This window comes from Mytilus californianus, unplaced genomic scaffold (genome assembly GCF_021869535.1).
Source record: "Mytilus californianus isolate M0D057914Y unplaced genomic scaffold, xbMytCali1.0.p SCAF_6, whole genome shotgun sequence".
Classification (NCBI taxonomy): Eukaryota; Metazoa; Mollusca; class Bivalvia; order Mytilida; family Mytilidae; genus Mytilus; species Mytilus californianus.
In genome coordinates, this window is record NW_026262712.1 from 76,170,611 (window position 1) to 76,185,758 (window position 15,148).

Consider the following 15,148-nt stretch of genomic DNA (forward strand, 5'->3'; position numbering starts at 1 on the left):
TAGATACTCAAGAACCCTCATCATTCAAGTTTTGTATTTACTGGACAAAAGAGAGGGGATTTGACTTATATATTACATGCAACAATCTGCATATTTTAAAGATGTTTCAAAAGTTTGATGACATAAATAGAAAATTACTGGAGTTAATAATGACCTTTTCCATAATTCTGTAATCATTATTTTCGAATGGAACGAAAACAGGACATGACATATAATATCAGGTGCATTTTTTGGAAGATCACTTAAGATAATTTGAAACACCCGTTCAAGACCAAACCTCTAATATACATCTGATATTTAAATTACAATGCACGAGAAGAGAACCTATATGCTTGAAATTATTGACCTTCTACAAAAAACTATGATATATCTCATTTCGACATGTTTGTAATGATAAATATGTTTATATAACAACTGCTATATTAGTTTTTAATAGTTTTGCGTCTATAAGTTCTTCTTCAGTGATTCATTACTCGTATAAGAGTTTCACTTTGGCACACACCTTCACATTTATATGATTATTGATTTGATTTGTTTTCTGTGTATGTCATGTTTTGTATATGTCTATCTTATGTCTTAATTCTGGTGTTTTATGTTTGTCAATGTCGGTTTAAAAGTTCAGTATAGAGCTTGTGGTGACTATGTTATACACATTTCTGACTTTTTGTATTTGTATTTTGTATTCATAACAGATTAAAATTTGTCTCAATTTGTCTGTCTTGTACAAAGCAAGGTTCAATTTCATATCACATCAACATATTTTCGTTCTCATATCCGTTAAATATTTGCCACTGGACGTTAAACACCACTTCACCCCTCCATCCATCCATCAAATGGTGCAAAAGAAGTTCTAGGGCAATTGCATTTTTTATATCTTTAAAAGCTAAACCTCCGAAGATAATACCCCATGATTCCCATGAAAATTCCAATGCCGAATATAAATGGCATCAAGGTAGTATAGACAACAAAAACACAAGTACTAACAATTATACATTTAGTTAGTTAACAAGACCATTATATCAAAGAATGCTTGGAGACAATTACTGATACATGGAGACACAATTGTTGTGCATTGTATTCATTCGAGCGTCATTGATGAGTCTTTTGTAGATGAAAGTTCGTCTGATGTTCCAAAAAAATTTAAGCTTTTTATCTATGATGAGTTTATCTAATTAAAAGAAAATGATATATCATATTTCAAAACATAATCCTGTTTTATACTTTATAATTCGTATACATTTGTAAATGAATGTCCGAACACCTGAGTTTCTCAAAGCAAAACGGACTATATTGTTATACACTGATTGTTGTTTGATTATATTCAGTTGTTAAATCAGAGAAGTTCGTTTTGCAATACCCAAGTCAACCTTCAGTGTGGGACTTTATGAAATGGTACTAATATTCATAAAAAGATGTTTAAGAAACTAAGCCTAAGCATAAAAAACTAAACAATAAATTTCAATATGTGTGGGATATTTTTTGTTTGTTTGTTTGTTTTTGTTTTTTGTTTTTTTGTTTTTTGTTTTTTTAATTATTTAACATATTTTATAGAATTCTATATTTATTTCTGCTTGAAACTTGTACCGCTATTTTACTAAACAATTTTTATGGTAATAACTGTTATTAGTTACATATAAAAACGGGAGTGCAACAACTTTGGAAAGTCACATATACAAAATGTTTGGTGAATCAAAATGCAAAAAGTCTACCAAAGAGAAAATAAGAATGAAACCAAAATTGTCCCAGGGAATGGCTACATTGATATTAATTGGTACAGCTATGTAGTCATTTTTGAATTGGAAATTAAAATTGAAATGCATCAGTTAATTTATTCCAATACATTTAATTAAAATAAGATTTGTGCAATGTTATAACAAGACATCAAAGGGAGTTAAGATAAATCAAAATTTCGTATAGGTTGGTGCCAATACTATTTAGGTGTCTCAAATCTAACAGTTATAAATGAAGGTAAATTAAGGAAATGCAAATGAAATCAGACGAAACTCAAACCCCATAATATGAATGTGTATGTAACATTTTTATCTATTGTCATAAAAATTCACAATTTCCCAAAACATTAGTAGATTTGGCTAACTAAGTCCTTATAATTGCATAAAGTAACATCATTTTCAGTGAAAAATTGTTTTAACATTAATTAAGCTCAAACCAAAATTTGCTAGCCACTCTTCGTGATTAATGTGAGTTAATTCTGGTTATTTTTTTAACATATTATCATTATGGGGAGATAATCTGATTTGGTTTTTATATATAGTCTTTTTCAAAAAAGTTCAAATGGAGGTTTCAATCATAATTTCTTAATAAATCATTTGACCTAAATTTGAAGTTTTTGGAACGAAGTCGGTGTTATTGTGTTCTGTTCATGTGTTTGTGTTTGTGTGTGCGTGTGTGTTTGAGTGATGGGGGATTACACAGTTCCATGCATATGGTAATCAAGTTAAGCAAATAAATGAACACGATATGTCTGCGTCATTTGATTTCTGACACAATAGTACACACAATATTCAAAATACTATTTAAATATATGCGTTTACAAGTAGCAGGACCGATGCTGATGGAGATTAGGTAATGCGGACAACAAATTAAAAAAACAGTGTATTCTTGACGGGCAGAATGACTTTATATGTCAAATAAAACATATGTTACAGTGTATACACCTGAATCATTTATCTAAGATTAAAAAGTAGACAGTATACACTGCTTTTGATTTAGAACCTTACTACGGCTTGAAGTATTAGTTCATGGCAGATGCATTCTCCGTTTTTTGTTTAAAGATGCATAATCCGTCATTTGAGTAGGTTACCTTATGTTTAATGTATCACGTACAAGGGGTATGATTAAAGACACTGGCTACCATGAGATCTCACACGGTCGGTATGAATGGTGACGACTAGGGGGGTTTTCACGACCTTGATTACCCATGAGGGTCTTCCACGGTCATAGCTCATGCATGTAATTAACGTGTTTACACATTAATGTATAATAATCTTTCAAACATTGTTTGCCTCTAACAATATAAGAAACAATACTGATCGTTTGATTGCAACAATTTATCAAAATAAAGATTGAATTAAAGCCTGAACATTTTGACATTGTTTTTTTTTATCCGTTTCGGTTTTTTAAAAATCCCGTGTGCGCAATTTAATGTAATTATATGTATATATATGTAAATAGTTCGTCTATATATTTATAAGTTAAATGAGAAAGGGTGCCAGAGAGATAGTAAGACGCATGAAGTAGAAAGAGAAATTAAACAAGAGATCTAAGGAGAATGAAAAAAGTGAGGAAATGCACATGGAGATAGAAAATTGATTAAGTCTATACAGATTGGAGAGGCAAAAAATCTACCAGATTGGGAAAGGGAAGAGAAAGCGGATGAAAGATGCAGTCGATATTGTTAAATACTGAAATAGATATAACATATAAATTAATGTATGAGCTTTTTCAAAACTCATTTGAATAGCCCTATTTGTAATTTGTAGTATATAAGATAGGCATCCGACCCTACCTTTAATAATAAGAGGGTAATTTTTCAATTGTAAGTTAGTCCTGTCGCAATATAAGGTTTCAAAACCTAATAAGAAAGTTTTTTTGGAAACTATCTTTTCATTTATAGACTTTAATGATTTTGCAATTTGCTAGTCTCCTTCGATTGCAAAAAAAAAAAAAAATTTCCTTTTCGGTTCTTTTCTATTCTTTTTGGTCCTTTTCGGTCCTTTTCTGTTCTTTTCTGTAAATCGTCGCTCTTTTCTGTAAGTCGTCGGACCCGATCTACAACATTTTAAAAGTTGCAATTGGTGCTATGTAAATGTGACCTACAGTCACCTATCATTTTGTCTGCTACGACTGTAAATGGTATTTTTAAAATATTTCCAATAAACAGTAATTTTCAACGTATTACAAAGAGGATAATAAAAAAAACATAGCACTTTTTTATTTTACCGCACATATATGCTCAAATAGTTTTCCTTTTAGATATTTAGATCTATCATTTTTGTTAGGACTACATTAACTTGCGTATACACTTTTCGTAGTGCAACGGTTTTGACGTTGGGTGACTGGCAGTAACCCTTCACATAAGCTTTTATCCTCGTGCATTATTTTGCGGTATCACGAGGACAAATCCGGCTACATGTATTTCTGTTGTTCCGTTTTTTTTTTTTTTTTTTTTTTTTACTCTTATAGTTGATGTGTTTCACTCGGGTATAGTTTGTATTCCGGATTTTTTTTTTCTCTTAATCGTTTTATGACTTTTGAGCAGCGGTATACTACTGTTGCCTTTATCTGATCCAAAAATTCCTCTACCCAATTTGTATTAGATTTGAAAGTAATACAAGGACCGAATCTACCAATATTTGGAGTTTTTACTTAATAATGAATTAAAGAAACATATGGAAAAAGAAAACAATCGATTACGGTATAATGTCTCGCTTCTGTTTGACTATTATTTGAAGGTCCGTTTTGGTCATATAGCTCTTCCAACTGTTTCGATTTTTATTCATCCTTGGACTTCAAATATGCTTTTAGCGTTCCTGATATTGGTAAATCCAGAAAAGTGTTTTGGACGAATTGAATTTACAAAGTGTTCTTTTTATTTTCAATTGTGTTTTAATGTACTGAAAAAAGTAAAATCACTAAATACCAAGGAAAATTCAAAACTGAAAGTCCCTGATCAAATGGCAAAATCAAAAGCTCAAACACATCGAACGAATGGAAAACAATGTCATATTCCTGACTTCGTACAGGCATTTCCTTATGTAGCAAATGGCGGATTAAACCTGGTTTTATAACTAGCTAAACCTCTCACTTCATGACAGTAATAGGTAAAAATGTCAAAAATAGGGGTACAGCAGTAAACATTGTGTCATAATCTTTTCCAGCCTACAAGATAAATATCTAACAAAAAACAAAGGACAAGCATGTGAAAAACTATAGGTCACCGAAAGACCTTGATCAAAACAACACTATGATATTAGTGAGCATTTAATTCAGATGAATTGTAACAATATTACTAGTTATTTCCAAGGCATATATGGATTTACCTTAGTAAGTTTGGTCTTCAATTTATTTGGTTTTCTAATTGTTTCTAGATACAGAGTTCGATATATCCGAAACGAAATAGGTGCTGCTGAATAAAATTATATGTTTCATATTTTGATGAGTTTTATAACAACTGGGCCGATACCACTGCTTGAGGATGTCATGCCCCCGGGGTATTACCAGTCAAGTAATTCACTCTACTACTCATATTGGGCTGACATGGAATATCATTCAAACAGTCATTTTATGTTTATACAAAGGTTACAATTATCTAATACAGATTTTTTTTCTACCTCTGGACATAGTTGCCATTAGCCATATGCTTCAGCTTCATAACAGATATCTGTAATATTGAAAGGTTCAATTCACAAAGCAACCATTGGTCCTAAGTTATACGCTTAAGCAGCACAGCTAGAAAATCGATCAATATAAGCTGAATTATCTTATTGCTTAACTACATACTTATTCTGCATGATATTAAACTTGAACTTTTAACAAATAGTTATTCATGAAAAATATTGTTAGTATACACTACAAATTGTCTTTATTTGACTTGATTCGGCTAAAACTGTAACGCATTTTATATTATTGTGAAATAGAAGAGTCAATAATTCTTATTTTCAGGTAATCATTTTAAGTAGAACGTTCTAATAATTGAGTATATGTTCTGCAAGTACAAGTTAATGTTTTGTACAACTGTATAGTGATACATGATACAAATACGGTTATGTACTTAATAACAGTATAGTGATAGATATTGTCACAAACGTGTTGATGTACTTTTAAAACAACAGTAATCTGATACATGTTAACGCAAACATGTTGATGAACGATACAAGTGTATTTGACTTTCCAGGGACTCATTTCTAAAAGCCAGAATCTGATTTAAAATTACAATTAAATACGAATTATTTCCCCTGTTGGGAAGTATACTGGTATACTAGTTCGTTGCGGTTGAGACCAATGATGAGAGGTTTATTGAAAACATTGTGTTACTATAATCAACAAATACTTTCAGCTTGATATTGAAGTTCAATTACAAAGATATTGAATGGCAATACCCCAGGGATAACCAAATATCCAAGAAAGAAGCATTTGTAGTATATTTATATCGTATGTCTAATAAGATTATACAATAGAACGTACATAAAGTGTTAGCACCGTCTAAGGTTTTTTCATATCATTTGCAGACGTTGCATGTTTGTACTGGATAAAATCTTCCATGGCGATTTTTTTCTACTTTTTTCCTTGTATATAATGAATCCTCCGGAAGTTGATTTCAAAATTTGTATTACTCTTGACTCATGACTGGTTTATTAGATACCGTTGCAAATTTGATTCATTTACTTAGTATCAAAATATAAAATAAATGGTTGTCTAACCGCTTACACGTGTTAAAAATGAGGAGATAACTCACTGATTGAAATAGCGCCAAACATAATTGCAATACCAAAGGAGCAATAAATAAAGGAAACAGTAGTATACCGCTGTTCAATAGTCATAATTCGATTAAGCAAAAACATATCCGGGTAACAAACTAAAACCGAGGGAAACACATCAACAATAAGAGGAAATCAACGGAACAACAGAAACATTGAACTACAACAAAAACAAACGCCAACATACATAGAAACGGACTGTCTGATAACAACTGCCATATTTGTGACTTGGTACAGGACATTTTAAGAAAAATGGTAGGTTGTATTTGGTTTTATGTCTAGCCAAAACTCCCGCTTATATGGCAATGATAAAAATACCGCTTAAATGACAACACTATGTGACAGGAATACAGTACAAACAAACGCAAGAACAAAAGATACCAAATTGGACATTAAAAATCATGAGTTGAAGGGAAACGAACAACGTCATGACCAAAAAAAGAAAGACGACGAAAGACGACGAAGGAGAAGTAAATTGTTATGTAAATGATGTATTCGATATGAGACTAACAGTGTTTTAGGAAAGCTCTAGAAAATGTACACACACAGCTCGTCAAAAAGTTTACACGTTAATTATGGTGATAGTGATGATAAATACAAATGTAGTTCTATACAAAAATACAAAAAAAATCATTGATTCTATTTGATTTTTTAAATATTTGTGAGATATTTGACTGATTTTTTTTTTTGAGGGGGGGGGGGTCGTTACAGACTATTTACATAATACGTTACAGACTGTCTTCAAACTAGTTTAACCCCGCCACATTATGTATGTGCCTGTCCCAACTCAGCAGCCTGTAATTCAGTGGTTGTCGTTTGTTGCTGTGTAACATATTTGTTTTTCGTTCATTATTTTGTACATGAATTAGGCCGTTAGTTTTCTCGTTTGAATTGTTTTACAATTGTCATTGCGGGGCCTTTTACTACTGACTATGCGGTATGGGCTTTGCTCGTTGCTGAAGGCCGTACGGTGACCTATAGTTGTTAATTTCTGTGTCATTTGATCTCTTGTGGAGAGTTGTCTCATTGGCAATAAAATTACATCTTCTTAAATTTATATTAAATGAAAAAAAAGCTCCTGAAGGTGGATTCTTCCTCCGAAAAAAGTATATGCTGCTAAAAAGGAAAAATTAGATCCCTATCATTGAATGGGAAGACTAAATATTATAAAACAGTTGATTCATGCTTTTTATTCAAATTTTCTGCAACGTAACCAGTATCCAGGATATATCAAAATTTTAACAGGTGTCGTTTAAAAGAAAGATGTTTGCTTAAAAGTCGTACCTATAGGTAATTCAGTAGCCTACTCTTAACTATCATTCCTATCATGTTCAACATGTTCAAATGATTTCTTGGTCACTAAGTAACTAAAATTACATCTAGGAAAATGTTGTTTCGACCAACTAGACAGACGTATTTGTCTATACTTTTAATTTCAATTATAGTTTATGCACAACTGTTACAACATTTCATCTTTCAGACTCTTGTGAATTCCTGTGTCATCGATACTCCACTTTCAAGTTCCTGGATTGTCTACAAAATAAGTTGAATATAATTATATTCTAGAATACAATTCCAAAGGGTTCAATGTTTGTTTAATTCTAAACTGGTTTTAATATGATAAATAAATATCATTCTGTCTATATTACTGCTTGAGTGTATGCTTGGAAAATATGTCTGCTGACAAAAAAATTCGGAATCGCAAAGAGTCTTTAAAGCTTCCTCTTTTTATCTAATCTGTGAATGTTGTTGAATAATAAGTATATGTCTTGGGTTCGTGAAACGTTCGAAGTGTTCAAATTCTAGTCTGTTTTGTTTTTATTTTAAGCACAGGGTTCGTCGTTCATTCATCGAATAATTGAAAAGGAAGACATTGAAACTGTCTCTGCATTCATTGGTAAGAACAAACATGGGTCTACAAGTTAAGCAGACTTGTTTCAGACATCACGTCATACCAACAAATCAAATCTTAGTTTACCAAAAGCCAAAACATAATTATCTATCCTTTCTGTTTGGGTTGAATACTAGTTTTCTGCTCATATAATTGGAGTTGATCCAGTTTGTATTGTTACATCTGCAGTGTCCACGTTTTGGTAACTCGTTTGAAATTATAAAATCATAAAATCTTTGAATTATATTGGTTACATTTCAATTATAATTGTATCATATATATAATTACAGATTTTTTAATTGATGCATTTATAGATACTGAACAACTTTTGAACAGTCTAAATGAAAAACATGTACAATTTAAGACTTGTTTATGCAATAATTGAATAATTCAGTAAACACGTTTCATCTTTTTACCTTCAAATCATGTTCATTTGGTCGATCTCAAAGGTATGTGAAGAACTTGAGTTTTAGACTGGCTACAAAATAACCTTTACAAGGGATGACAATTTTGGATATCCCCCCTCCTCAGAAACCCGTAATTTTATATTATTCCAGCTGTGTTTAATATTATATTCTTGAAATGTTCAATTGATGGTTGAAAATTGAGTAACATAAGTGTCTCTTGTAATCTGAGTCGGATATATTATTACCAGTTTGCTACTGTTAAACAAATATTGATTTCTGTTACGTTGTTGTTTGACGTTTATTGTAAACTTTGGATCAATCTTGGATCATTTAGATTAGTTGTGGCGCGTTGTTGTTTGGATATGTTGTTTATTTTTGTCTCTTCAGAAACATTGGCTTCAGTAAAACTATGTATTCCAACTAAATAAGTAAATCTCAGTATAACAAAATATACTGTACTTTTTAGCTTGTTATCTTCTATACACATTGTCGGTTAATTTATGATGATTGATATAGTAGTTAGAGATTCGACAAACACAGCCATTTCATCTAATTTGGTGTTATGTGTATATATATATTTGAATTTAAACATTTTCTGTAATGGCATTTAAAGAAAACTAAATCCATGGAAAAGTAGGGAAGATGTACTGAAAACACGAAAACATATAGATGTTGTATATCAATTAACTACTCAAAACCCTTTCACGCTTTGACCTAACCAAAAGCTAACTTAAAGGGAACCGCGATTTCATTCTCACCATTCATCTCACTTACAATGAAGCCTTTATCATGAAGATAACATTCACACCTCACAATTGTAAGACAGCACTTATTATTGGTTGAAGTGAATTATTTGATAGCTACTAATACGCCTTATCGCTATTTGTCCGCCATTACTGGACATCACAAAGGTTCCCGTAAAAGTTGACGTCATAATAGAAAATATCTTTCGCCACAATGAAAAAGTGATTGTTGTATGACGTCAATAATTCAAGCGGCGCAGATTCTCGGGTCAACCGGCGCAGATTTCCAAATAGCAATAAGGTTTATCACGCTAAATCACGGATGCGGAAGACTAATATATCAACAAATAAGAGATTAACATTCAAATTACTATTTACTTCTATAGTAACTCTAAGTAAAATCTTTGAAAAAATAAGGAGATGTGGTATAATTACCAATGAACAACTATCCAAAAAAAAAGTAAAATCACAAAAATACTGAACTCCGAGGAAAATTCAATCGGAAAGTCCCTAATCACATGGCAAAATCAAATGACAAAACACATCAAACGAATGGACAACAACTGTCATATTCCAACAGAGTTCAAATTATGCGGATTTAAGCAACTATAGATCACCGTATAGTCTTAAACGATGAGCAGAACACATACCGTATACCCAGCTATCATATATAGGCCCCAATATAACAAAATATAAAACAATTCTAACAAACATATTATGGCCTGATTTATGACATATTTATACAGTGAACGAAAATTATATATGACAGACAACAATCAACGACAACCGCTAATTACAAAAAGTGGTACCAGGTTGTAACTACTTACAGATATCATCTTGTCACCATTTATTTCTCGTACTGCTTTCAGGCTTTTCCAGCCATTTTCATCTTCAGTCTGTTCCATAAGAGTCATTTTAGTATCAGAATCAAACGTTGCGGTTAACTGAAAAAAATAATGTCTCGATTACAGCATGAAAAAATAAAGCAAACGTGCGAATTATTCGAAAAAAATTACTCGCTCTTCAAATCAATAGGTCTAAATATAATATGAACTGTCTACATTTTTTTTGGTGAACATGTGAACAACTTTTACGTTTAATCACAAGTAATGGCGCTTTGGTATTTTTGCCTACAAGATAAATATCTAACAAAAAACAAAGGACAAGCATGTGAAAAACTACAGGTCACCGAAAGACCTTGATCAAAACAACACTATGATATTAGTGAGCATTTAATTCAAATGAATTGTAACACTATTACTAGTTATTTCCAAGGCATGATATATGGATTTACCTTTAGAAAGTTTGGTCTTCAATTTATTTGGTTTTCTAATTGTTTCTAGATACAGAGCTCGATATATCCGAAACGAAATAGGTGCTGCTGAATAAAATTATATGTTTCATATTTTGATGAGTTTATAACAACTGGGTCGATACCACTGCTTGAGGATGTCCTGCCCCCGGAGTATTGCCAGTCAAGTAGTTCACTCTACTCTACTACACATGTTGCAATTATCTAAAACAGATTTTTTCTACCTCTGGACATAGTTGCCATTAGCCATATGCTTCAGCTTCATAACAGATACTGTAATATTGGAAGGTTCAATTCACAAAGCAATCATTGGTCCTAAGTTATACGCTTAAGCAGCAGAACTAGAAAATCGATCAATATAAGCTGAATTATCTTATTGCTAAACTACATACTAATTCTGCATGATATTAAGCTTGAACTTTTAACAAATAGTTATTCATGAAAAATATTGTTAGTATACACTACAAATTGTCTTTATTTGAATGTGAAATCCGTTTACAACTAAGTTTCATGAGACATTCAATTGACACTTACATTCAATTCGTTAACAATAGCAATTTTTAAAAAAACATGTTTTTGGCATATTGTCTTAGCGTATGTGCTTTCTTGGTTAAATCTACTGTAAATTGCGGAATGGACAATCTACTAGGGTGAAAAGCAACTCTAATAAGTAAGTAGAATTAAATTCTTAAAAGAAGAAATAACGTAAACTTTCTGTTAAATATTTAAAATTCTAATGCAATTATTTTGTATCAATGGCTCTGATTGGATGACGACAAGCGTAAAATTCTCTATCTCCCTGTCTGGAACTAAGGAAGCCGACATTTTGAATTCCGGAATATATTGACAAGTAATTTCTCCAATAATAAGCAAAAAAACTCACATTTGGACCTACAAATCTTCTTTTCATCAAATTTTATTACATTTTGAAGCGGACAAGAAGCCAGAAAACACCCGGTGTTAACGTTTGATGCCGGAAGCACACCTATGACGTCACCTAGTTTAGGCGGCAAATCAGATAACATGATTTCGCGGAATTTTCGTTTAATGAAATATTTACACTGAAATAATGACTAAAATTGAATGATTTGTTTATTTTGCATTAGAATAGAGATAACTGTATTGTATTTGAAGCTTTGCGGACGTCCATCGGTAGTTTTACTGTCGCAAATACCCGTTTACCCACTACGCGTCGCCAGTACTAAATCTGCGACAGTAAAACTACCGATGGACGTCCTCGAAGCTTCAAATACAATACAGTTATCTCTAAATTGATACATTTTCAGTAACACAGAAAATAACAAAATATCCAAGGGGATTTAGACGCTTTGTAAAAGGATTTAAGACAACTAGTATTTGTGTTTTCTCACGATGATTTATACAATTTTCATTATATTAATTAAAAAAAGGAAGAAAATAATGATGGGCAACTCATAATCCGACGTTGATAAAAAAAAAAAAAAAAAAAAACATAAATTGGTCATCTGGCAATAAATTAACGGCATGACTTATTGAAACATATACTATTACGCGAAAAGTTGCCTTCGCATATACATGTACATGTTTATATAAATGTTGTGTGTATGTATTTTTTTTTTCTTATTGAATACATGATAACTTGAGTTTATGTGTACCTTAAGACCTTTTCCGAACATATTTGTGGTTACTAGTTCCTTCCCTTCTTGGTAACTGTACGTCCTTTTCGGTGAAACAGAAGATTCGCTTTCAACCGACCACATGTCTCCATCTTTACTGATCGTAGATGTCCAGGTAGAGTCTCTAAACTTCTCTAGTAATTCACCAGGAAGGCCTAAAATCATAATTCATGCAACAGATACAATATGTGATTGAAGATTTTACTTTCCAAATACTTTAAAAGTTATGCCCGAGTTACAAAATGCCTCAATCGTCTCCGTATGGTTAATGCATCTCAGAAATGCGTAGATTTTGAAGAGTTTGTGTCAAAAATGAAAAACAACACTTTATGAATTTCATGCGTCCGAAAAAAACTCATCATTGATACCAGGATTCAAATTTTGTACGCCAAACGCGCGTTTCGTCTACAAAAGACTCATCACGTGCAATTGATGATCGAAGCCCTTTTCTTGATTTACTTTCTTAAGGCAAAATATTCCAAAGCCAATGATATATAAGAACCGTAAAAGTTGACGAGCTATATGACTAAAAAGGACATAAAAATAATAGTTAAATTAATCTAGGGTCAAGTTTCCCTAACAACTCCTTAAACTTCCTTTGTGGACCAAAATCCCTATAACCCCTCAGACACGGTTGTACTCTTACTTAAACTTATTTAATAGTTACAGAGTTTTTGCGGTATGGACAATCGATGTAAGATGGATGTTTCATAACGGACTGCAGACTTTATATGTTATTCGTGATTTTCACTGAGGATATGAGCACATATTCAATGCTTGTGCTTGTAATCCCTGAGCTGTCAGACGAAGGGGATATAAAGCACTGACAGGGATTATGAACCCATATACCATTTGAATCCCGAAAAACAATTTTATTATATAGGAGTTACCCGATTTTAACATTACCATTGTGATCTTCATTTTCGTTCACATGGTATATGGGCTCACCAATCAATTTGTATGATTAACTGTGATATATCACAGCAGTATAATATATTTCATTAATTGCTAAACGTTCACTTACTGATTTGTATCCTTACCAAATTAGTCTCCGTACTAACCTTTGAATAACAAATATATTTCTATTAGTGTTGGTGGTGGTAATTAGTATTGTCAATCTTTATGGGTTTTGTGTATTTCTTTTATTGATTACGCTGCATATGATATTTGGTTTTCTAGCTATCTGTTATTTATCAATTGCATAATTAGATGCTGTACATTGAATTGGTGTAGACGATATTTTATTTTTAAGTTAGGAAACGTAATGTTGAGTATATGGTCAAATATTGTTGTAAACTTAAGGGACAGTTATCTTATTAAGTTAAAGCTTGAGCCTTTGAATATCATTTGCACTGGTCGAATTGACATTTAATTAATAGATTTTTGTAGCCCTTGTTTGATTGGGGGGAATTTATAGTTGTTAGAGTATTGGAAAGTTGGTTAATACGTAAAGCTCTGTATATGAATAATCTTGTAATTTATAGTTAGTTATTCAATCCATATAGATTTTATTGTTTGATATAAAACAAAGGGGTTTCTGATTTTTATAATAAAAGGAAAGCCGGGGTATGATGGCATTAGAAGATGTACTGTTGAAACCAAGTTATTTCAAAAGGCATTCAAAATAGCTATTTTGGATACAAACCAATATTGCAAGACACGTTATTTTCTGGAGCAAGAATATAGTTTATAAGCATAAGCCTTAAAACATCCACGCTCTCCGGATTCCTTAAATGTCTAAATCTTTTGGACTCATAACTATTGTTTTTCAAAAGATGAGGGATCTATCGTGGTCCCAATTTAGCAAAATATTTTATTACACCGGCAGGTTTTTCTACTATTTTCTCGCGTAGTCCCCGATGTCTGACAATAATCTTATTTTCTTTTTCAACCTTACAGATAGCAATTCGCAAAATGTAGCGTATTGACAACGTAGGATGCCCTACATTAATTTTAGATACATAGTTATGATTACATGTATGAATGTCTGAGACGTCCTATGATACAAATGAAAATAAAATGCCAATTTTGACTGAAAGAAGATGAATGGTATATAATAAATAAAAAGGGAATGTATTTGTAGATGAGACAGCAACCCAACGACACTAATAACCAACAAATATCTATGGTGATTTATAGCAAAAATGAAGAAAATGTACATCAAAAACTTCACAAATAAAACTGCTAAACGTTGTATCCTTTCAATTTGAATAAAAAAACTTACCCATAGCTTTACCAAATGCTTCAAAATTTGACATTGAGCCTTTGCCAGCCTGCCATTTTCCTATGAATTGAGCCATTTTGTTTAAGTTGTAATTTTTTGTATATACTATCAATGTCGGCCGTTCAAAGTATTACACTATGTGTGGTTTGCAGGTTAGATAAAGGTAATTACGAGCTCACTTATCGTACCTGGTACTTATAATCTCCTATGTAACTCAAATATGTACAAGGGTTAATAGAATCATGTGCAAAATAGTGTAGCCGAGACCATTGATTGGCGCGCTAAAATATCCAATTGACTGGGTCAGATTAGGTGAACGTTCGTCTGTAACGCCCACAACTCACGACTTATTTATTATAGACATTTAAACTGTGGGGTCACCAAAGGGTCTCAACGCCTAAATAAAATAATTCGAAAAA

The 15,148-nt window shown here is 32.0% G+C and overlaps 1 protein-coding gene across 2 annotated transcripts in view; it reads right to left on the bottom strand.

Annotated features, from left to right (window-relative positions):
• The window catches only part of LOC127704822 (fatty acid-binding protein, liver-like), a 69,476-nt gene extending 54,618 nt beyond the window's left edge, over positions 1–14,858 (bottom strand). The window contains exons 1-4 of one of the 2 annotated variants that reach the window (XM_052209048.1): positions 14,730–14,858; positions 12,485–12,660; positions 10,366–10,482; positions 7,672–8,030 (exon numbers count right to left, since the gene is read on the bottom strand). In XM_052209048.1, the coding sequence (XP_052065008.1) occupies positions 7,974–8,030; positions 10,366–10,482; positions 12,485–12,660; positions 14,730–14,805 (426 nt within the window). In that variant the 5' untranslated portion in view covers positions 14,806–14,858 and the 3' untranslated portion in view covers positions 7,672–7,973. Of the gene's footprint in view, positions 1–7,671; positions 8,031–10,365; positions 10,483–12,484; positions 12,661–14,729 lie in introns of those variants that run through there. The other variant, XM_052209049.1, reaches the window with a different exon arrangement.
• Between the last annotated feature and the right edge of the window lie 290 nt (positions 14,859–15,148).